Below are 22,655 nucleotides of genomic sequence, written 5' to 3' on the forward strand. Positions count from 1 at the left end.
CCCGTTGTTTCTTTAAATTATGTCAGTCTCGACGTAAAAGCGCAGCAGGTTGTCAAGTGTAGCGTTACGGCTCGCATCAGGTTTCAAGCACCCGAAAACAATGAGCGCTCACTTCCGCCGCGAAGGGTTAAAAGGGCAGCCAAAAATAATAGTACTCACAGTGGCCATTTCATTAGGTACACTTGCTGTGTGCTGTCAAGGCTGGTGTTGACATGGACAAAATACAGCATGGAGCGACAACTTGTTTGACCATGCTCATACCAGCACATTCTCTGTTGTTGTTTTTTTTCTGTTCATGACTTCCTAATTTGTGTTTAAGAGGACCTGAGTATAATTAATGGCCATGCAGCAAAAAAAGTGACCTTCTTTCACAAGTTGACATTGCAACGACGGAAGTATTTTATGATGCACGACAAGCGCCCCAAATATGTTTACACTTAATTTATTTTCACAACTGTCAGCAGAGGAACTGACGTATTTCTGTTCAAAACCATGATGGGCCTTTGGACGTGTACAATTCTTAAGCTCACCGCAATTATATTTTAGATCATTTGCATACCAGGTCAAGGTGTAACTGGTTTATTTTTTTTAAGGGACAAGACTGTTTTTTTAGTATAGTTTATTTGCTGTAAACAGACAAGACATTTTGTATAAACTGTACAATCTCTTTACTAATGAATATCCTATTAGCACCACAAAAAAAAGAAAGCGTGTAAAACAGGGGTGTTACTTTGACTGTGCATATTTACAACATAAATTATATGTACTTATTTGCAAATGCCTCCATGTGAAATTCTTTTCCATTGGATGGTTCAGCCACTTCGGCTCGAGGCAAAAATAATGAACACGCGGGACAATGTAGTGTACGACTTCAGTGATCATCTCATTCACTCCAGCTCAGTAAAGCGTGCAAACATGGCTTTGCGGACTGCATCTTTATATGTGTCTGATGCAGAGAGGGTGTAGTTGGTGCCTTGAGTGCCGAGACCGGCTCCTTTGGTTCTTAGCTGTGCCTGCAAGAATGAGAAGGACAAACAAAACAAGTGTGAACAATCTCCTCATGTGTACTTTGAGTAAAGTGAATGGATGTTCATCAAGACAACCCCCACTAAATACCTGAATGGGTGCAGTGATGCCCTGCTGGTTGCGACCGAGGCCTTTCCCCTCCTTCCAGCCCATAGCTTGCAACATTTTGTTGCCAATATTGTCACTGTTGAGGCCATCTTTGGTGGGTTGCTCGTAGTTACTGCAGTAAAGGAAGAAACAAATTAGAATCAAATTATGAAACGTGAGTAAAAAAGTGTATACAAAATTCTTACACAACAGGTGTTGGCTGGCTGTATTTCTTCTTTTTTGGGGCAGGGGGTTCAGGGATGCCGTATTTTTCTCGTCGCTCTGCTGCTCTGTCTCTGTATTTCAACTACACAAACAAAGAATTAAAACAATTTCATTTATATGCAAGAACTATAAATATTGCACTCAAAAAGGCCGTCAGGCCAACCTCCGTTTCTCTTCTCTCCAACTCCTCGAGCTCAGCTTCACTCAGTTGCGATCGTCGCATAACTTCCAGGTTTTTCTAGGAAAGAACATCTGACGTGAACCAAACGTCGACATTGTTAATAAGCACACAAAAAATATTTCTTACCTTATGGAGGTCGGACAGCTGTTGATGTCGGATTAAACCTTCTTTATTGGGAAACTGCCTCCTGCACAACAAGCAGGCGAGCTTTTTCCAGTCAGTCAACTTGTCCTGGCTTCCCTCTCCACCGTCGGCTGCCTCCTCGGGGTCACTGTCTCCGCTATAGGCCGCCACAAGGCCACACTAACAACACAAACGCATGACTTTTCGCACCCCAATCAAAGGACTTATTGATCGGCCCCAAAGTGAGACAAAATCTCACCTTGGAGGTGTTGGAGGAGCTGGTGGCCGCTTCCTCTTCGGGAACATTTATCATCTCTGGAATGAATCTGTCCAGTACACCGGCTTGCTGAAAATGTAGTACATCCACTTAAACAACGGCAACTAGTGACGTACAACCGAAGTTGATCAAAATACCGGGTTACCTTTTTCTCAAAAAGTGTGAAGCCAGCATCCGCAGCAGCAGCCTCCTTCCTTTCCTCTTGACTGATCGGGTGGAAGCTGCTCCTGAAGTTCTCCTTCTGCTTATTAAGACTTTTAGCCCAGCGTTCCATATCTTTAGCAATCTGGAAGCAAATCATTGAGTCAAAAGAGAACAAAGAAGAAAGTAGCAATAATTGTGCTGCTGTAGGATAAATATGATACCTGCTGAGCAGTTTTACTCTTGGGCTTTTCTTTCTTCTCCTTTCCTTCACGGGGTTCTTTCGAATTTGCGGTGGTGGGAGCGGGTGTAGTGTTTGCGTCGACTGCGACGGGGACATACGTCTGCTTCTCGCCATCCCAATAAAGATATTGCTGAGTCTGAGAGTTGTAGTAATACTGAGGAGGAAAAACATAAACACGAGCGTACATTACTAGATAACGACAGCAGTGATTATGAAGGGAGCTATTCCGAAATTGGATGCTGCTTACGTGCGTGTTCGGATCGTAGTAGAGGCCAGTTTGAGGGTCAAAATAATAGCCAGATGATTCGTCATACTGATAAGTGGATGTATCTGGAACTGGCAATGAAAAGACATTTGACAATCCAAAACAACAAGGATAGGAAAGTAGTCAGGTGAACCTAGAAATAATTTCGACATGGTTATACCAGTGGCGGAGTCTGTCGCTTGACCCGGAGTCGTAGCTGCAGTGGCAGCCGTCACTGTGGCTACAGCCACAGCGTCAGCGCCTGAGAAATGTCCTGCCTGAGATTTGGCCTCCAACTGCTGAGCCAGCTGCAATGCCTATAAGCAAAACATTTGTCATTTCACCTCTGTAACACTGCTCATTCCATTTGCGGTACAAGCAAACACAACCGCGTTACCTGAATAGCAGGTTGGCCAATTATATGCGGTTGAAAGACTTGCATGGCCGGGGAGAGAACTACGCCGGCAGCAGGAACAAGCTTCATGCTCGGGGCGGCTGTATTTAAGCACATAAAGGATTGTAAATATCACGTCGTAAACATAATGATGATGAGCTTAGCGTTTGATACCTCCAAGAATCCCATTTTCCTGTGAGGTGCTGGCGCCTGCAACCTGATAATATGCCTGCAAATAATGCAGAAAGGTCAATAAACGTCCAAGGATGACTCTAGGGCCATATGGTGCTCTACCAACTAGATGGGACTGTGGTGCCACAATTTTATAGATTTACATTAGCCTTTACAGAAATCCCAAATTCATGCGTTACAATAGTGACCTCTACTGTTCTACGAACCTGTGACATTGGAGTGTAGCCTTCGTGCAAAAGGCTGTACTCGGACACTCCCTCTGAATTCGGATGAGGCTGAAAAAGCGACACAATTAGAAGCCTGCACAAATTGGTGAGGGGGAAAAAAAAAAAAGAAAGTATGCTTTTACCTGACTTGAGGACCACTGAGCTGCAGCAATCGCTGTGCTAGCAACAGAGAAGGCACTGACGCGATTCCCATCAGGGAGTAAAAGGTCCCTAGAGTTGCAATTAAAGAACTATTACCGTCTACTCAATATAAATTCATTCATCAGTCATAAAACAATTAAGTTGGACAGTTACACACTTTCGAGCACTCTTGGCATAATCCACCCCAATTGTTTTCCCATCCAATTTGAGCCCAGGCTGCAGTCCTTGTAAGATTGTGAGCAGCTGAGAGGCCTCCTGTGTTCACAAATAGAGCAGATATGTTTTGATTAATATTGCATCAACGTGAATGAAAGATAACCTGCTATCAATTATTTTATTTTTTTTTACCAGAGGAGAAGACAGTTGCACAAAGGCAAAGCCTCTGTTCTGGCCCGTCTGTTTGTCCTTGATTAGGCGAATGTTGCTCGGCGAAAGATTAGCATATGGTGCCAGGACCGTCATGATGCCTTCCACGGTGCTCAGGGGAGCTATATTTCTCAGGATGATTGCTGTGAATGACAAAGAACAAATTAAAAATATTACCACATGGTGAGCAGCCTTTGATTCCAAATTATGGGTCCAATACGTCTACAAAATTAATAGTCCTTACTGTCACCACAGAAGTCTCCACCGGGCTGAGTATCATTGATGTCAGCACTATTGCTCGTCTCACATTCTGTAGAGAGAAAGACAGACTTGGTGCGTAAATGTGACTTCTAGACGAGTCAACAAAAAGGAAAATCACTAAAACCCTTTCAAAGGACTTTAGAGAGATAACGCCAAAGTTTGTAATTTAGCCAATTGAGAAGGATTTTGTCTGAAGTGCATGCTCAGCCTCCCATCTGTGCTGGGTCAAATGTCCAACAGGGACAGGACAATTGTCCATCTCACAAGAATTCTAGAAGTCTCAAAAATAAACACTGGGCTGTATCCCAACATTGTTGCCTCAGCCTGCTTGCATGTTGGGGGTCGGTGGCCTCCTGTTGATCTTTAACTACTTACCAACTTTAGCTGCTGAACACCTGAAGCACTTCAGCCGCCTCCGGAAATTGTACAGGCCACACTGCAAGTAACCGTTCACATCATTTTTATTATACACCTGCAAATGCCCTCCTGCACAGTGCTGCCTGAGACAACTTGAAGTCTAGATTGGTGCAGCACACCCTACTTACCTGGGATACCACCTAGCCTCAAGCACTTATGTAAATATATAACTGAATGAAAACAAGCTAACAGGACTGAAGCTATTTAAAACTTGATGACATATCTACATGCATGGAGAGTGTGGTCGTTTGCATAGTGGAATCAAGACGGAGCATTAACTTACAGTATTACAGAGCCAGTCTCCGTAGTTGTGTCTGGGATGACTGTAGTGCATGTCCGCATTTTTCCCTTGGATGACCAGACGTTTCTGAAAGAGGAATACAAATGTTACCCGAGTGTTTGTGGCGTGTGTTGATCTCAACTCAACAGAGCAACCATTTTGGAAGGGGAGAGGAGGGGGTGAGGGACCCCCAGCATGTATCCTTTGTTAAAGACAGACGTGATGTATGTGATGTGTAGAAAGATCTTTAAGTGTTTGGGACCCAAGTGCTCAGGGTGAGCTGGAGTAAAGTGTTTTTATGAGACCCTAAAAGACAATTCTGACTGCTTTCTGGAAAACCACAGATGACCTCCCCACAGAAATGTTGGCAAAATGACTACAATAAAAACAAATACTTAAAATATATATATAATAATGCCCCATGGATTAAAGTTTGTTTTTTTTTTTGCATGGGGCTATCCAAGTCTAATCAGTAATGCCAGCGTAATCAATGCAAAACAGTATGAGATACACGTACAGTATTTTAAAAAGATGGCCTCACGAGTCCAAAGAAATATGCTGCATAGTACTGGTATTACAATACACTACCTCAAAATAATCTATCATCCAGGGGGAAAAGCCCCCAACACATAATGGACAAAAAAATGTTTGGGCTCAAAGCATTTAAGGTTGCCTTTGGGGTTACTTTTCCCTAGATCTCCAAGATTAAAGCTAGACTTGGCGATTGTGAAGCAACCTGATTGGTCTCCATCCATCGGGTAGCATCTTGCAAGTGATAAAAGTCCACGAAGGCGAAACCACGGCTTATACCTAGAGACAGCATTCAAATATAGACGGGAGGCGTGTTAGTTAAGAGTCCATGGGCATTTTATTAAAACTGTTCCACAAACTGCTTCACGACCCAGGCCTTGATTGGTAAAACAATAGACCAATCCTTACGGGTTTTACCACAGCAAAACAAAAAGGAAGAAGGGAAACATTGCCCAATACCATGGAAACCATTGCTCACGCCACGCTACGTAACAAAAGTACCCCTATTGCTCTTCTTACTTACCTGCACAGGACTCAAAATGATGACACATGAAAGCATCATTTGATTTTTTTTTTTTTTTTTTTTTTTTAAGAACTAATCTAACCATGTTGTTATGAGTAAATGGGTCTGACTGGAAGCAGATTTGCCCTATGGTCAAAGTTTAGGGGAAAGTGAAGGTCCATCATGTATCCCAGTCTCACCTGTCTTCTTTTTCATCAGTCTGACATCGGCTGGCTGGGGACCCTCCAGTTGATCAATGGCAAAACAAATCTGCATGACGCACAAAATAGTCAGCAACTACAAACCTAAAAGGCTTCATTCCACATGCAAGCACAAAAAAATACGCACATCTTCCTCTGTGACGTGAGAAGAAAGACCCCATAGCATGATGGTCTTGCTCCTCTTCTCATCCCCAGCTTCTCTTCTGTAATCCTGATCTGGGTAATCACCATCAGAGTGATAGCCGTCCTCCGATCTGTCACTGTTGCGCCTTTTCCGCTCTCTTGGCTAGAACATAAAATAAAAAAACAAGTGCATTAAATTAACAGTTCCATGTTAATGCACGCACTGCATCAGTGATCAAATACCTGCTCAAAACTGGTCAAGATGGCACTGCACAGGGTTTGTCATTATTTTGATAGCCTAAATAATTTTTTTAAGGAATGTAATGCCACTGATATTTGCACTACTCTCATATATACACACTGACTAAATTAATGGTGGGCAATGAACTTTCAGTGGTGTGTTGCTTTAATAAAAGACTTGCTTCATCTCTTTGGGATTAACCAGCAAAAATTCCTCCACAAAGTAAGTAAACTGTTACCCAAATCAAGTCACTGATTAGCAAAACTGGGCTGCAAAGAGAAAAACGGTTATTTTGAGCGTTGATATGAACCGATTATGATGTAATCACCTCTGGACTGTCTCTGGATCCTCGACGATCTCGATCTCGCTCTCCTTCATTGCGATCTCCACGTCTCTCATCAGACCAGCGGCGATCACGCTCTTGATCGCGTTCTCGTCGGTCGCGCCAATCAGAAGCATCACGGGGAGCGTCCGAGCCATACCTGCCGCTCCGTTCAGTCCGACTTATCCTATTGAACAGGCAATAGCAATATACAAATTAAAGTGTCATATGGTGATGAAGATAACATTTTACCATCAGATTATCCAACGTATCCAATCAAAAAAATTAAAAAAAAAACGATCAAACACAACGTATTTATTAAATGTTTGTTCAGCTATCTATAACAGTGGCATAAAATGTCAGCAGAACAATGAAATGCAATGAGACGATTCGCTCACCAGGACATTGTGATTTCATAGGAATGATGTTTGGGTTGTCCATTTCAATATAAAACTAATGTTTATATTTTCTACTTTGTTAAAGCTTTAACCAATACTGATATACCATTAATAAGACCAGTGCTCTCACATTGACGAATATCATCGTTAATAACAAAGGTAAATATTAGCAAATGTTTACACAGAAATATAAAACTGATAACCCCTTGCATTGATCAGTATTCCAGAAGAAGCTCTCATTTTCAATCGTTTATTGACACCACACGTAATAGTTTATAACTGCTCTCGTGGCGCTTCAACTCACCTCTTATCGGCTCCCATTTGTCCCGACTGTTTCCACACGGACTCTAGAAAATGAGCACACAAAAAAAGCATATTCAAATATTGCTAAGAAAAAAAAAATAACACGAAACATGCATGCACAACAGCAAAATGCGACAACTGAAAGACTCAAGGGCTATGGCCGCACAAAACAGCTCCGATGTTGAATGTACTCATTTTCAAACATGAATTTTAACAATCTGAAGGTAAATAAACGAATGATTAAACATTTACGTGTCTATGTGCACACGAACTCACCAGTGCGGTATGGCTACCTTCGAATATTTGTCTGCTGTTTTCGAAATTATCCACCAGCTACATTCAGAGTTGACACTCATGAAAGAACGACGACACCTTCTTCTTCCCAAGATGCATCGGGGTTTCAATTAATATTGATAGCATGACCCGGATTTTGTCTTAAAGGAGGTTATGAGCCGAATAAGTCGTGCTCAAACGCATCATGTGATTTAATTTCCATTTCATTTTCACCTTACACGACAAAACGATTTATACGCAAGTTATAAAAAGCATTAAATGATGCAGAAGTGAGACATAACATTAATTGCCTAAATGAGATCAGACAATTTATTCAATTTGTGAATGGGGAGATAAAACCATGACGTCGATAGTGCGATTCGCAAAATCTCTCATGGTCAGAGTTGTTTTGTACGGAGCCCCACAATGCAAAAGCTAACGACGCAAGTGCATTATGTGCCAAATTGCTATGGCGATTTTGTTAATTGCCTGTGAGAGGTGCTAAACACCAGAGAAGCTAAACACCCAGGTGTTTGAAAAACATGCATACTTTTTGTTTTTACAAGTTGTATGCAGCTTAAGTGTTCTTATGCAAATCATTGTGTGAAAAAACAAAATGTTATGTTACTCTACCACTGCTTAATACTTGCTTTCCAGTACGGTAAGAAAATATTTGCCCGTTAATAAATTGTGTGAGTGCTACAACTTGTTTTGATCATGCAAACTCTACACGGGAGGGCCGGAATTGAACCCCGCACCACTGAACTGTGAGGCAGATATGCTAAACAGTTTATCAGACTCATCACCACAGAAAAGGCGGTGAAGGACATTCAACACGGGGTAATCCCTGGATGTCGTTCTTCAAAAAGTAATTTATAACTTAAATTGTTGTTTATTTGAAAAAGTGTTTTCTTTTTGTGGCATCGCCCACAAGAGCGCGTTTATTACAAACACACACACACACACAACTGGCACAAATTTCAGTCATTCTGCAACCAGGTGGTTTGCTCGCTAAATGCATCACATCCACAAAGGATGAGTGAAAATTCCTGCGATTATCCAGTTGCGGCTTTATCCAACACTGTTTGCCAGTTGTGATTATACAACGATTTTTAAATCTATTAAAAGATTATTCCTGGGACGAGTCAGTGTGGCTGTTAGCGTATTTGTCACTTTTGTTACTTGCGGGTCTTTTTTTTTTTTATCCGGTGAAATATAAATCAAGTTCTCCTCATATAAGGAAGGTGACGTTCGTCTGGAAGTTTAAGAAGGACCTATACAAAAAGGCGCAGAACTGTTTAAAGAAGCCAGCAGTCTCTGACCTGAGCTGTCTGAAATCGGAACAGTCTATGATTAAGAAAAACACACCAGTTACGAAGATGAGGCATATTTGTATTTGGCACTTATCCTCAGTTTTGGAGTTCAGATGACGACAACACACTTCACTAGACGATATACAGCAACTGAAAGGTACAGCATGGTAAAGTACAGTATTTTCAAATAAGCACAATGCATTAGAATTCATGCAAGATAAAATACATCTAGTAATAAACTCTGTTTTTTTTTTATAGTCTGTTGATGGCAACGCCACATTTCTCTACACATACAATTGCAGAAAAGCACAGTACGGTAATGAATTCCAAGTACAGTATTCTCAGATATAAACATACTACATTAGCATTCATGCAAGATAAAAGTGGTATGAAAAATAAATCTAGTAATAATAAACTGAAATGCATGACACATTGGTTTTAGGGTTTTGTTGAAGCATCTGGAGAAGGTGTGTTCCGATTTAAAACAAATACTATACATGCTGCGGTTTAGGCTGCTTGGATGTGTAGCAAATTGCCTCTTTTCTGAAATGGTGTTTGGCCTAATTTCATATTGTGTGGCCTATGATAAATAAATGTTCTCTATTGTTAGTTATTAGTGATATCAGTTATTGATAGTGTTACACTTGAAGCAACATCTATCAGAACACAAATGACAGAGTAACAACTGGAAAGATAACAATACTCACAGGCATATATTCTTTATCCTCTGCAAAGAACAATTATTATTACCAACGTTTTTAGTATCTTAAAGATGAGCTGAATTTCTGTATTTACTTTAGGAATGCAAAGCCATTTTTGCCCAGTCTCTTTCGTATGGTGGAGTCACAAACAGTAATTTTAACTGAAGCAAGTGAGGTCTGCAGTTCTTTGGACGTTGTTGTGGGGTCTTTTGTGACCTCTTTGATGAGTCGTCGCTGCGCTCCTGGGGTTAATTTTGGTCGGTCGGCCACTCCTGGGAAGGTTCACCACCGTTCCATGTTTTCGCCATTTGCTGATAATGGCTCTCACTGTGGTTCGCTGGAGTCCCAAAGCTTTAGAAATGGCTTTATAACCTTCACCAGACTGACAACGCTCAATTACTTTCTTTCTCATTTGTTCCTGAATTTCTTTTGATTTTGGCATGATGTCGAGCTTTTCAGGATCTTTAGGGTCTACCTCACTTTGTCAGACAAGTCCTGTTTAAGTGATTTCTTGATTGAGAACAGGTAAGGCAGTAATCAAGCCTGGGTGTGGCTCGAGAAAATGAACTCAGGCATGATAAAGCAGTTATGTTTTAACAGGGTGAAAACACTTTCACACAAGGGCATTTAGGTTCAGATTTTTTTTCTCCTTTAATAATAAAGACCTTGCTTTAAATATTGCCTTTTGAGTTTACTTGGGTTATCTTTGACTAATATTTAAATTTGTTTGATGATCTGAAACATTTAAGTGTGACAAACATACAAACAAATGAGACATCAGGAAAGGGGCAAACATTTTTTCTGCTATTGTGGCGCTCCAACTCACCTCTTATCTGCTCCAATTTGTCTCGACTGTTTCCACACGACCTCTAGAAAATTAGCAAAAAAAAAAAAAATCTAATTCAAATGTTTACGAAAATAAAACGAAACATGCATGCAAAATGAAAGACTCAAAGGCTATGGACTCACAAAACAGCTCCAATGTTGAGTGTACTAATTTACAGCTCTGTCATTACAAACATTTATTGAATTTCAACGATGTGAAGGTAAATAAACGAATGGTTCAATATTTACGTTGCAATGTAACACTAACTCACCAGTATGGTATTGCTAGTTTATATGTCCAATATTTTCAACCGGCTACATTCAGGAACGCCTCTCATGAAAGACACACACCCCTTTCTTCCCAAGATGCATCAGGGTTTCACTCTAAATAGGTAAACTATGACCCGAATTCTGCCTTACAGGACATTTGACACCGAATAGGTCGAGTTCAAACGCATCAAGGGGTTTAATTTAGATTGTATTTTTACCTCACACAAGTAAACGATAAATACACGAGTTATCAGAATCATTAGACTCTTTAGAAATGTGAAATAGTGACATTAATTGGCAACATCAGATCAGAATAATTCCTGAATTTGTAAATGGGGAAATAAATCTTAACGTTTATTGCGTGAATCACTCTGTCATGAAATGTTATGTTGCTGCGACTGCTTAATATTTGATTCCAAATTGTTCAGTAAATATTCCGTCATTGTATAAAACCGCAAATAATTTGTGTGAGCGCTACAACTTGATTTCCAGCGAGCGGAGACGTGTTTTGTTCCTGATAAAGTTCAAATGTCTGTTTAAAGGGGATATTCGAATGAGCTATTTTTTTTGGTGGTAAATGTTCGAATTAATAGAATAAAAGCTGGTTTATTATTTATTAAAATTTTTTATTTTTTTTATAATTATTTTCAATTCAATGCGATTAGCTGGCAACCAATTCAGGGTGTACCGCAGTATGAAACCGCAAAGTATTCTACAGAAAGCGTACCGAAATACAGGCAGGGTAACATAATTTTATTACAAAACATAAATGATAGCAACCAACAGAGCTAATGAAAATGCTTGTTTTTATGCCTGAATGGTAGAAACAAAAATAATGACGAGACAAAAAAAGAACAATTCAAAGTTGGTTTCATTTTCAACAATGTTTTTCTTATACTTTATTACAATATTTAAATGTTGACACATGAGCAAAGAGTGCACTGTACACACAGTCCTTTTTAAAGACTACACAAGACTTGTTCAAATTGGCACAAGAGGATGGTCCCCACTCATCAATTCTGTGCTGTGTTATTGACATGATGTAAAACACAAGTGGTCCAATTTGACCTTCTGTTACCACACAAGTAGCAAAGTCCCCAAAATGTTAAAAGCAACGTTTTTAGATGGTTATTTTTTTTTTTGTTTTGTTTCCTAAAAATGCCATGCCCAAGTAACACACACTCAGACAGCCATTTTCTGTATATAACACACAGCGGTGGAATCATATATAAAAAAAATAATAATCAAAACGAGTGATACAATTTAAAAATTAGCATCAAAAAGGAGGGTGGAATCCATCACGCAAACTCAAAAAAAAAAATAAGTGGGCCACTGGGAGATGGAAGGATAGCATCTGGATGCTGCAACTTTCCATGATAATGTTTAAGTCAATGTCTCGCCTTTTGTTACCTGTAAGACAGATAAATATTGTCAAATACTGTCATTTTTAAGAAAAGCATATTGCTCGTAGCAATATCACTAAAACGAAAATTTTTAAAACGAGGGTTTGATTCCGGCTCCGGCCATCCTGTGTGGTGTTTGCATGTCCCACCTCTCTGTGCCTGCTTTGGTTTTCTCCGGTTTCCCCCCACATTCCAAAAACATGCAGGAACACTCCAAATTGTCCCTAGTTGTGATTGTGAATGATTGATTGTCTATGTGTGCCCTGTGATTGGCTGTCAATCAGTTCAGGATGTACCCCGCCTACTGCCCGAAGACAGGTGTGATCGGCTCCAGCACGGCCGTGACCTTTGTGAGGATAATAGCGGCTTGGATAATGGATGGATGGATGGATGGATAGATGGATACAATATAGAATAAATATTCAACAAGCCAATAGTTCAATAGAATAAAACAACAACAATGCAAGTTTATCAACTATAAAACATAAACAATGGAAATGTAGTTAGCTGTAAAAAGGAGACAGAATTCTGATTTAAGAATGAAAATGGGAAATGCAATGGAAATAAATGGGATTTTGATGGTATGGAAATATTTTTAAAGAAAATTCCCTCACATAGTAAGCAAAAATGTATTTAATCAAATAAAAGTTGTATTGCACAAAAGGTGATACCAGGTGGTGCAAGCAATGAAAGGACGAAAGAGACAAATGGGTGGTCTCCGACTGTTGCGTTTAGGTTCGTGTCGGAATTGTGACATCCACTCGTTAATTTTACGATATCATTCTCATAAATACAATTATTTGTTTATTTTCAGTGTCGCTCTCATATATTAATATAAAAAACAATGTGAGGCACGGGTGTAAGATCTCAAACGCCACACATCTTACTTACTCTTGCTTCAATGTACTCGATTCTCCTCTCCAAGGCTGTCAACTTCTCATTGAGGGTAGCCAAGCGAGATCGACATGACATGTCTAATTGAGACACATAAAGACGTATTCAAAATGCAAATCCACCACCACAAAATTTTACACATCATGATCAGTTTATGTAACATTCATATTATATGTGCCAAATACAACTAGAAGAGCATTTGGATAGCTGCGGCCACCGAGCGGTGCTAACAGGCTACTCGAATACAATTATTAAGATCAGTTTAGGTTTGCGATATTGCTTGATGCGAATATTATCCAAAGAACAGACTACATTATAATATTGTAATACAGCTTGACATCGACGTTTCAAGAACGACAACAATATACACCCATAAACTAGATGATATCTGGGAGTGGCTACGGAGGACATCAGGAGTTAGCTTGCCAAACGTCAGGAAAGTCGAACCTCAATCGTACGCTGTAGAAAGAAAACGCTTACCAAAAGAGTTAAGGAAGTCAGTAATTTTCTTGATGCTGCTCGTGATTACTTCGATGTACTCCCGGTTGGCCCAGTCTTGGTGAATTTCTCTCTGAACTGGATCTTCCTGGCCGGCCATGTTGGACGAGTCGAGTTTTGCGTTGTCAAGCTAGCGTCCAGCTGCGTAAAACCGGAAATGAGCCTTAGGGGTCGACAAAAATATATATCCACAAATGTCCATTTTAGGAACGTATGTTTAATGAGCTTAACAAAAAGCAGTTTTTAAATGCTAAAAAATACCATTCCATTAAATATAGGTTTGTATAAAAATGATTCTATACCTGTTTTATTTCTAGTGGTGTTCCACAAATTCTACACCGGAAACTGCTGTCAAACATATTGTGCTTTACAGTAACAACCGTATTTCCCCATTTTCATTAAAAAAAGGCTTCAATGATGCAGACACACTCTGAATGTGAGTGTGACTGTTTGTCTATGTGCCCTGAGATTAACTGGCGACCAGTCCAGGGTGTGCCGCACCTATCGCCATGATGTTCAACTCACCCGTAACATTAATGAGGACAAGCAATTAAGAAAATGGTTGGAAAAATCAAAATATATTTCTGGTGGCGTCAGTCAGAAATATGCATGAATAAAGCCATTCCTTTTAATAGGTCTATAACGTTGTTTTATAAAAGCATTGTAAACGAGACAGCAATGATTCAAAATGTTTTTTAATGGCTTTAAATCATTTTATGATATCAGTTCACATCGTGGCCAAATCAGTCTTTTACATATTCATCAGAAACTCCCCATACTGAATGGTTTCAAGGCGTATCATCATTGAGTAAAACGACTGAATGGTCATGATATCTTGCTCATATCAATACAGATTTTTTTAAACAGTGGCAGTGGATACACAAAAGACAGGGTGACTACTTACTATTAGACATATTCCCAAACCGTATGGGTAATACTCACAGCAAGCAAATTGGAGTGCAATTTACCTAACTTGCTTAAGCAGCTCTTTAATATCTGTTTCTATGTCAATGGTGTGGAACTTCCTGCTGTAGCGCTTATAGGGCTGCCCATCTGGCCCAACCAGGAACTTCTCAAAGTTCCAGGACACATCACTGCGACCGACAGGACTCCAAATGATGAACTTTGGATCTGTCATGAGAGCCATGGCATCATCACAGGGGAATGGGAGCTTTTCTTTCAAAAATACAAACAAGGGGTGAGCATTGTTTCCATTCACTTCCACTTTCTCGAGAAGCTGGAACTTTGGTTCAAAGCCGTTCCCTGGACGGACATACTTGAGTGACCTCAAGATCTCTTCATTTTTGCAGTTTTCCTATGAACAAGACAAAAAGAAATATTAATAATAGCCTATCCCGGTTATCTTCGGGCAGTAGGCGGGGGACACCCTGAACTGGTTGCCAGCCAATCACAGGGCACACATAGACAAACAACCCTTGGCGCTCACACTCATACCTAGGGGCAATTTAGAGTGTAACTTGTTACATCTAAGGCTTATTGAACTAATTAAAAAAACATTAACAAGGTTTATTCTTTTAATTAATTCAAGTTCGATTAAAAAAATTAACTGCTAATATGTAATTGTATTAAAAAAACAACTAGCAAACAAACAGCACAAAATGAAGAGAGTGCAATTTAATGGAATTCATATCTGAATTTAGGGGGCTTAATATAGGTCAGTTCTTTTTCTTTTTTTTTTTTTTACTTAATCAGTATCAACACCCGCCCTCCCCAACAAATGGAGATTTTTCATTGAATAATCATGTTAAATGAGTGTAACGAAGTTCGGTTGTGAAGTGGACAGTGACAGGGTGGACCTTAAACTGACTGTGTAAAGTTTAACAGACACCTCACCGATTTGTGAAATGTACCTAAAAGACGTTTTTGATGTTTTTCAGTGACCTCCTACCTGATGTCCAAATTGATTGCAGGGTACACCCAGAACGACGAGGCCTTGAGCAGAGTAGCGACAGTGAAGGTCGTTCATCTGGGTATAATCCCTGGATGTCGTTCCTCAAAGTGACGCCACATTCTCAACGAGGACCACTTTACCTTTCAGTGAGGAGAAACTCAACATTTCTCCAGTCAGTAATTTAGCTGTCAAGTCGTAAAACCGTCTCGCAGCCATTCTGATTGTGTGGGAGTTTGTTTTTTCGTTATTTAAAAAAAGGGAGAGTTTATTTCCGTGTGACGCGTCCAGATGGCAATGAAAAAAATAGCCCAACCCTCTTAATGTTCACATGGACCCAAGGAAACGCAGCAGTCACAGTGTACCTCGTTTGAACTTTACGGCTGAATTTCGCCATTAAAGTTATTTCTAACTTGAATTGTGTTAAAAATGACAAATACGAAATTAATTTGGAAAAGTGGGTTTTCTTTTAGTGGCGTCGCCCACAAACGGCGCGTTTACTACTATTACCCCCGTCTCACTGGCTCACATGGTACATTCCAGGAAGTTTCTTTCATTCATTCTCCAACCAGGTGGTTTGCTCGCTGAATGTATCACAAGTTCAGTCCAAAAAGGATGAGTCAAAATTCCTGCGATTATCCACTTGTGGCTTTATCCAACACAGTGTGGCAGTTGCGATTATACAACGATTTTTAAAGCAAGTAAAAGATTATTCCTGCCTGTAATTATTATGTCAGAGTGGGCGAGTCTGTGTGTGGCTGTTAGCGTATTCGTCACTCTTTTGTTACTGGCAGGTTACTTTTTGTACTCCGGACTCTTGTCAGATATTCTCATATTAACAGGCTCGCCTCCTATAAGAAAGGTGACGTTTGTCTACAAGTTTAAAGAAGGGCCGTACAAAAAATGCGCAGAACTGTTCAAAGAGACCAACAGTCTCGCACCCGAGCTTTCTTGTATCGGAATTTTCTATGATGATCCCAAAAAGGTAAGAAAAACACGCACCAGTTATTATGAAGATGAGGCATATTTGTATTTGGCAGTTCACCTCTGTGTTGGATTTCAGTGATTATGAGTCAGGCAATACATGGATGTAGTCGGTAGATGGCGCCAACACACTTCTCTAGACAATATACTGTAACAGAAAGTTGCTGTTGGTAATAAATTCCATGTACAGTATTTTTAAATAAATATACACGATACATTAGCACTTATGCATGATAAAATTGGTATGAAAAATACATCTAGCAATAATAAACTGAAATAACAGTTCGGGAATGCATGACAAATGTTTTTTTTTTAGTTTTGCTGAAGCATCTGGACAAGGTGTGTTCCGATTTAAAACAAATACTATACATGCTGCGGTTCAGGCTGCTTGGTTGGGTAGGAAATTTCCGCATAATTTAAGATCTCTAGGGAGACGATAATTAATAATGAAAATAATTTTTCTGTATTATTTGTTATTAGTGATATTGGTTATTGACAGCCAAGTGGGCCCCTGAATAGAGAAAATCTGCATATAATTGACGCCCATTATTTGTGATATATATTTGGAATTAATCAACAGATTAATTGGTAATCAACTTTCTTTCCTGCTAAAAATCGGTCCAAAAGGAAAATCCATATCGGTTGGGCCCTACTAATTAATGAGAACTACCACTGTATAGACGTTTTCTATTGACCCCAATCGAACCGTTATCTTAAACAAGAATGTTATGAAATAGAAAGCAAAATACATTTTTAAACAATGTCATGTCACTTGTCACTTCTTGTTGCCCCCAGAATATGTCACTTTAAGAATCCAAATCAGCTGTGCATGCGTTGTAAACTAGTAGGCTTTCCTCCACCTAGAATACTACATATAAAAGTTAGTGGGGTGGAATTGTTTGAGATGTTTTCCTACCTTCTGTTCATGAGAGCTTATTCAAACATATCTGAGGCTGTGCACAGCAGGCAATAATATCTGTTTGAACCGCTCCTGATACCTAATCCTGCACACGTTCTGCAGTCTTCCAACTCATGCGGTGCGTTTTCCCACCTGTGAGTCCACCGGGCAAACTTTATTATCCAATAAGCTAAATCCAAACAACTAGAAATTTAGAAATGCCTTACCTCGGAATGGTAAATGGCAACTGTTTAATGACGGAGAGACTGATTCTGAATATTACAGTGTTGATAAACTGAATGTTCCATTGTGATGGAAAGATCAACATTTTACAAGACAGTCCAACAGTTAAAAGAAACAAACAAAAAAAAAACAAAGCTTAAAAATTTTTAAAATAAATAAAAATCTCTCACTAGCCCAAAATGAGCCCCAATCTTAACGCTGAAGTGTAAACTGACTTGACCCAATACAGTGGGGTGCCTCGAGATACGAGTGGCTGAACTTAGGACGTTTTCGAGTAACAAGTCACTTAAAGGCCCGTGTCTGCCCCAGACATGAACGCTTTATGTCACGCCAAACAAAACAAACCATGTTACACGTTGATTGAGTCAAGACAACAAATTAACCTCTGCTATCTTACACTGGGAAACACCATTGACACATGGGATAACAATTAGCATCTTGTGTAGCAGTGTTGTTACACTTGAAGCGACACATATCTGAACACAAACGGCAGAGTAACACGTCTAGAAAGAAATAACAATACACACACGTGTATATTCTTTATGCTCTGCGAAGAACAGCTAATATGACTGCCGTGTGGAGAGTCTTAGAAAGGTGCTGAGTCTGTCTATTTCTTTTAGGGCTGCAAGTAATGATTCTATTACTAATCAATTAATCTGTCCATTGTTTTGAGGATTAATCGATGAACTGTGTCAAAAAACACATTTTAAGTTGCATCCCTTTATTAAAAAAACAACAACATGACATTATTTCAAATTGAGAGTATAGAACATGCACAAACATAAATTGCCCTCTAATTTAATTATGTTTTTATTTCGTAAGATATTCTAGATTTCTTATCTTCAGTGTTTAATCTTGTGTGTTTTGGTGTATTATTGTTAAGGTTTATGTATATATTTTTAAAGCGCTTTGTTGCAGCTGTTGTGAAAGTGCTGTTGAAAAAACAATGTATTGTGTTGTTCGCTTTTAATAATAATTTTTTTTTAATATATAATATATAATATATATATATATATATATATATATATATATATATATATTTTATTTTTTTTTATTTTTATTTTTTGGGCCAACTAATTGCATTAGTGGGTGAGTCCCCCACTGGTTCTTGCCCAAGTCTTAACTTAAAATAGGCTTTGTCAACAAAAGTGAACTCTAAATGTATTTAGATTCAAAATTGCAGCTTGTTACTGCAATTGCGATTGCCCATCAAGTCATTGATGCCTACTACAAGATCCGAGTTGTCTTGCGGCACCTTGCAATTGGCTCAGACAGAATCAGCCTAGCCCCGTTTTAAATCTTCTTTTCAAACGCTGACAATTAGGATAGCACTGGGTGCTGGTTCTGCACGGTCTCAGCCAACTCCAGATTTAAGTTCAAATAATTGGTGTAATGATCTCAGCTCATTAGCGTCCAAGCCGCTGGATGTCTTCAGTCCTAGACAGGAACCCCAGAGAGTGCTCTCAAATAAGAGGACTCCTATTTGGTGTCTAACTGGGGAGAGACTTGCTATTGATGTTTGCGGTGAGAAGATTTTTCAAAAGGTGCGGTTGACACAGGACTAGTGTCTGCATGACTACTCTCGTCCCCAGACTTGTTCTCCTCGTACCCCGTTCTCACGTTTGCCACCGTTAATTATTTCCTCTGGGGAAACTAAAGACCTCCGCGAGAACTTAAGTTGGTCCTGTGATGGTTGCCATGGATACAGGTCTGGAGTGGCTCTTTTTGTTCCCTAAAAAAAAGCGATCGTATAGTCTGGGCCCCGCTCATGAATTCCTCCTCCCTGACAACTCTTCAATTTCAAGCGGTGTTTCCCTGACCTAATGTGGCCTCTTCTCTGCCCCGTGGCTTACTTCATCCTCTACGAGGATGTTTACATCCTATCCACGTTCTCGTAAGCCGTCAAGGCCAGCGTTTTGACATACATTGTCTTCATTAAAATGGCTGTTAGTGTGATGACACGTTTGAAAGTTTCAGCAAGCCACGCTGAGGTCATAACATGATGGAAGCTGAAAAGGACGAGTTGGTCGGAAGACGCGAATTAGTGCGGCTGGTATCCTTTGTGGAGGCTGATGAAATAGTCGACAATCTCTCTAATGCTGTCTCCGACAGAAAGTCCACGTGAAAGTACTTCATATTGCCGCAGAATAGTTTGCCTCACCCCTTCTATTGCCTCACTCAACATAAATCATAAAGAACATTTTAATTCTATCCCTCTGGGATGGCTTTAACAGTTATTTGTCCTCTGCTAAATTGTTTTATGTAGAACAAGGGTCAGAGTTGTATTTGAAATGTCATTTGCGATGCTATTGCATGTGATTTTTTTTTTCTTCTTCTTTCTCCCCATACTGCACTTATCAAACCGTAGCACAACATGCACTAATCAATTTTTTGTGGATATGCTGCCAGTGCACAATGACAGAGTGCCGTGTTACCTTGTAAGGTGTTCAATTGCTGTGACTTACCCTCAAATTAAAAAATAAAATATTCAATTTGAGAGCATCGTCATGATGACGTCATGAAGCGCATCCAATAGCCGAGGGTCTGGCGGAGTGATTTCAGCGTGTTAACAGCGAAAGACCAGCTAAAAAATGTTCCGTCCTGGTCGGCTCCTATGCAAGCGCTTCCAAATATGGTCAAGTTTGCACCGGGATGCTGTCGTCCTTGCGTGCAGCCTAAGAAAACTAAGCACAGCATAAAAAGGCCTTTTGAAGGCAAATTGACCCTTTTACAAATTTTACTTAAACATCCACCCATTTTCCGTACCACTTATCCTCAACTTTTTTGGAATGTAATGGGAAAACAAAAGCAAGCAAAAAAAGTGCTCTCGGAACTCGCTCCTGGAGAGATCAAAGACATGAGAGATGGGCTGTCTCCCCACGTGTGGCACTGAACTGCAGTTGATCTCTTTGGCCAGTGTTGTCTGTTTTTTGTGGACAAATCATGAAAATAGTTTTGATAATATTGTCACGATGGACATTTTGCTGTCTTAATCTATTCGGCTTATCAACCTAAATGTTAAATCATGAAATGATTAATTATTATCATCGCCATCTTGCGAACGTCACATGACCAAACACAGAAAACAGGTGAGCCGTGATTGGTTGTTACCTGAGCTGTGAGGTCATTTTCAGTCAGATTGGATAAAAACGGGTGACTTTTGCTTTTTAATTCATATTCCACACACTCAATATTAATATTACAATACCGTGTTTAGACTAGTGAGAGTGCATAAAATATTTTATTGGAAAGAAGATTTTTGACTTCACTTCCCCTTTAAGACTTTCGCAGTAAAATTAAAACAAAATGTGATTTACAATAATGTCCCTTTAAATAAACAGTATAACTTTTTACAACCCTTGAAATGTTGGGGACCTTGCCGATTGAGTAAAATTATTTTGACCGTGAATACATTTGTATAAATATGTAATTCATCACAAAGGCAAAGTAGTTTCAACTTTTTGTCAACAAAGCATGATGTTTGTTTAGCGAAATTGGAGTAGATTAGAAAGCAGTCTCTGCCGAAGGGCAACATCCCTCTGACAAATCAATGCGGCTGTTACCGGCCAAACATTATATAGGAGGGGCGGAGGGAAAACTGTTCAAACTCTTTTTGTGGTTTGGGACTTGTAACATAATACATTTTCTGTAGCTGGTGTTGATTTCTTTAGAAAATTCAGCAGAGGTTAAAGTCTCCATAAACAAAGTAAAACCAAGTTGCCTACACGGGGGAAATAAATTGGCCTTTGAGCCAGAATAAAATGACTTTTGGGATTTTATTATTTAAAATAATGTAAACGATCTGTTTTTCACAAAATGGATTCAACAGGATTGCGTTTATAACCTGGCTAAATCCACACACATATGGTCTTTGGCTTAAGTGCAGTAAATGCAGCGAGGCAAAACAAGAGGATATTGCTTTTTCTAAATTCTCTACATGTAGTCCTGCGGTTATTGATAAACCCACTTGGCTGAAGGTTTCCACTGTGAACTCCCGAAAGATACATCCACGATGTCAAGAATGCACGTGAAGGGTTGGATCATTTGTGAACAGAATATGTGACACATCGAAACAACCGATTTCAATATTTCACAATGCGTTTGACACATTATTCCTTGCAAAGTAGTTGCAAAGCATCTCATGCGTCTTGTAATTTACAATCACTAGCATTGATTTGAAACATGATGAGATGTTTTGTTGTGATTGCTTCTGGGATCAGCCCTCGTTCAGTTGAGAAGTATTGAGCGCACTTTAAATGCTTACAGCTCCTCGTCCACACTTTTTCACTAAAAAGGCACGAGTGATACTGAATATTATTCAAGTGCATTTTCAGAGGTCCACAAAGCCAAAAATCCTGGGGGGCGTCCAAAGTTGTACACAATTTGTTGCATGACCCTGGTTGACTTCCATTAGATACAGTATACTATCAAGTGAATACATTTCTTATTAGCTTAAACTGCTGCCTGGTATGAAAAAAAAACACAGACACACACACAAACAAAGCTAAAGCAAAGAAAAACAAACTATCTTTCGATGTTCATTGTTGAATTCCAAATTGTACCACTGCATACTCGAATTTTTGCTAAGTGCCAGTCCATGACGGAACCAGCTGGGGCCGAAATGATTAATCGAATAAATTAATTTGATTGAAAAGGAAAAAAAACTCTCAGCCTCAAAGCTTTGCGGTGATCATTTTTCGTCTCTAACTCAAGTCACCACAGCCTCACGCCCAACTTTACATAAAAAATAAGTTGGTGTGATGACGGCGGAAAGAATGTGTGAAAGACAAAATGTTTATAATATTGAATGATTTCACACTTAAAAAAAGAAGATAAAGTGCAATATATCTCTTGCAACGCTAAACTTACTACTGACGTACCAAACAGCATGTCTATGATCGCCAACACACGGTGTCAGTTAGCTCATATTGGAATGCCCATACGCATATATCATATACAAGCTGCTACAGCCACAAC

At 39.5% G+C, this 22,655-nt stretch overlaps 4 protein-coding genes across 6 annotated transcripts in view; 1 reads left to right on the forward strand and 3 right to left on the reverse strand.

Moving 5' to 3' along the window:
- Positions 1–426: 426 nt before the first annotated feature.
- Positions 427–10,905, reverse strand: rbm5 (RNA binding motif protein 5). Of its 3 annotated transcripts, none has more exons than XM_088308986.1 (26): positions 10,852–10,905; positions 10,581–10,623; positions 7,469–7,511; positions 6,773–6,953; positions 6,208–6,366; positions 6,060–6,129; positions 5,563–5,636; positions 4,830–4,913; positions 4,505–4,565; positions 4,113–4,178; positions 3,851–4,011; positions 3,660–3,757; positions 3,484–3,571; positions 3,341–3,409; positions 3,117–3,171; positions 2,946–3,043; positions 2,730–2,865; positions 2,552–2,640; positions 2,285–2,458; positions 2,065–2,205; positions 1,902–1,988; positions 1,646–1,822; positions 1,502–1,576; positions 1,320–1,420; positions 1,117–1,246; positions 427–1,013 (listed from the first exon to the last, which is right to left on the reverse strand). In XM_088308986.1, exons 3-26 carry the CDS (start codon positions 7,483–7,485, stop codon positions 888–890), a joined length of 2,517 nt encoding a protein of 838 aa, XP_088165112.1. In that variant the 5' UTR covers positions 7,486–7,511; positions 10,581–10,623; positions 10,852–10,905; the 3' UTR covers positions 427–887. The 3 variants fall into 3 exon arrangements, with proteins under 3 accessions (XP_088165112.1, XP_088165111.1, XP_088165110.1); XM_088308985.1 differs by lacking the exon at positions 10,852–10,905 and adding an exon at positions 10,724–10,851; XM_088308984.1 differs by lacking the exons at positions 10,581–10,623; positions 10,852–10,905 and adding an exon at positions 7,744–7,869.
- Positions 10,906–11,718: 813 nt separating this feature from the next.
- Positions 11,719–13,785, reverse strand: brk1 (BRICK1 subunit of SCAR/WAVE actin nucleating complex). The gene is made up of 3 exons (XM_088308574.1): positions 13,627–13,785; positions 13,144–13,226; positions 11,719–12,259 (listed from the first exon to the last, which is right to left on the reverse strand). Exons 1-3 carry the CDS (start codon positions 13,742–13,744, stop codon positions 12,233–12,235), a joined length of 228 nt encoding a protein of 75 aa, XP_088164700.1. The 5' UTR covers positions 13,745–13,785; the 3' UTR covers positions 11,719–12,232.
- A 538-nt stretch (positions 13,786–14,323) lies between these two features.
- On the reverse strand, positions 14,324–16,054 carry gpx1a (glutathione peroxidase 1a). The gene is made up of 2 exons (XM_088308573.1): positions 15,554–16,054; positions 14,324–14,959 (listed from the first exon to the last, which is right to left on the reverse strand). The coding sequence occupies exons 1-2, from the start codon at positions 15,770–15,772 to the stop codon at positions 14,609–14,611; spliced, it is 570 nt and encodes a 189-aa protein (XP_088164699.1). The 5' UTR covers positions 15,773–16,054; the 3' UTR covers positions 14,324–14,608.
- Positions 16,055–16,081: 27 nt separating this feature from the next.
- tex264b (testis expressed 264, ER-phagy receptor b) overlaps positions 16,082–22,655 on the forward strand; it is a 28,873-nt gene continuing 22,299 nt past the window's right edge. The window contains exon 1 of the mRNA XM_088308571.1: positions 16,082–16,538. Coding sequence (XP_088164697.1) covers positions 16,284–16,538 — 255 coding nt within the window. The 5' untranslated portion in view covers positions 16,082–16,283. The remainder of the gene's footprint in view (positions 16,539–22,655) is intronic.

The sequence above is a fragment of the Idiotropiscis lumnitzeri genome, chromosome 11 (assembly GCF_059441095.1).
Source record: "Idiotropiscis lumnitzeri isolate Australia: NSW breed Sydney's pygmy pipehorse chromosome 11, RoL_Ilum_1.0, whole genome shotgun sequence".
Classification (NCBI taxonomy): domain Eukaryota; kingdom Metazoa; phylum Chordata; class Actinopteri; order Syngnathiformes; family Syngnathidae; genus Idiotropiscis; species Idiotropiscis lumnitzeri.

Excerpts from the sequence above, each read along its gene's own strand:
- rbm5 (XM_088308986.1), bottom strand. Across the intron at positions 6,130-6,207 it reads CTCACGTCACAGAGGAAGAT|ATTTGTTTTGCCATTGATCA; the intron begins GTGCGTATTTTT and ends TGCGTCATGCAG. Across the intron at positions 2,459-2,551 it reads ACTACGATCCGAACACGCAC|TATTACTACAACTCTCAGAC; the intron begins GTAAGCAGCATC and ends TTTCCTCCTCAG.
- brk1 (XM_088308574.1), bottom strand. The coding sequence starts at position 13,744 with ATGGCCGGCCAGGAAGATCCAGTTCAGAGAGAAATTCACCAAGACTGG. Across the intron at positions 13,227-13,626 it reads TGACTTCCTTAACTCTTTTG|ACATGTCATGTCGATCTCGC; the intron begins GTAAGCGTTTTC and ends TGTCTCAATTAG. Across the intron at positions 12,260-13,143 it reads TCGAGTACATTGAAGCAAGA|GTAACAAAAGGCGAGACATT; the intron begins GTAAGTAAGATG and ends TCTGTCTTACAG.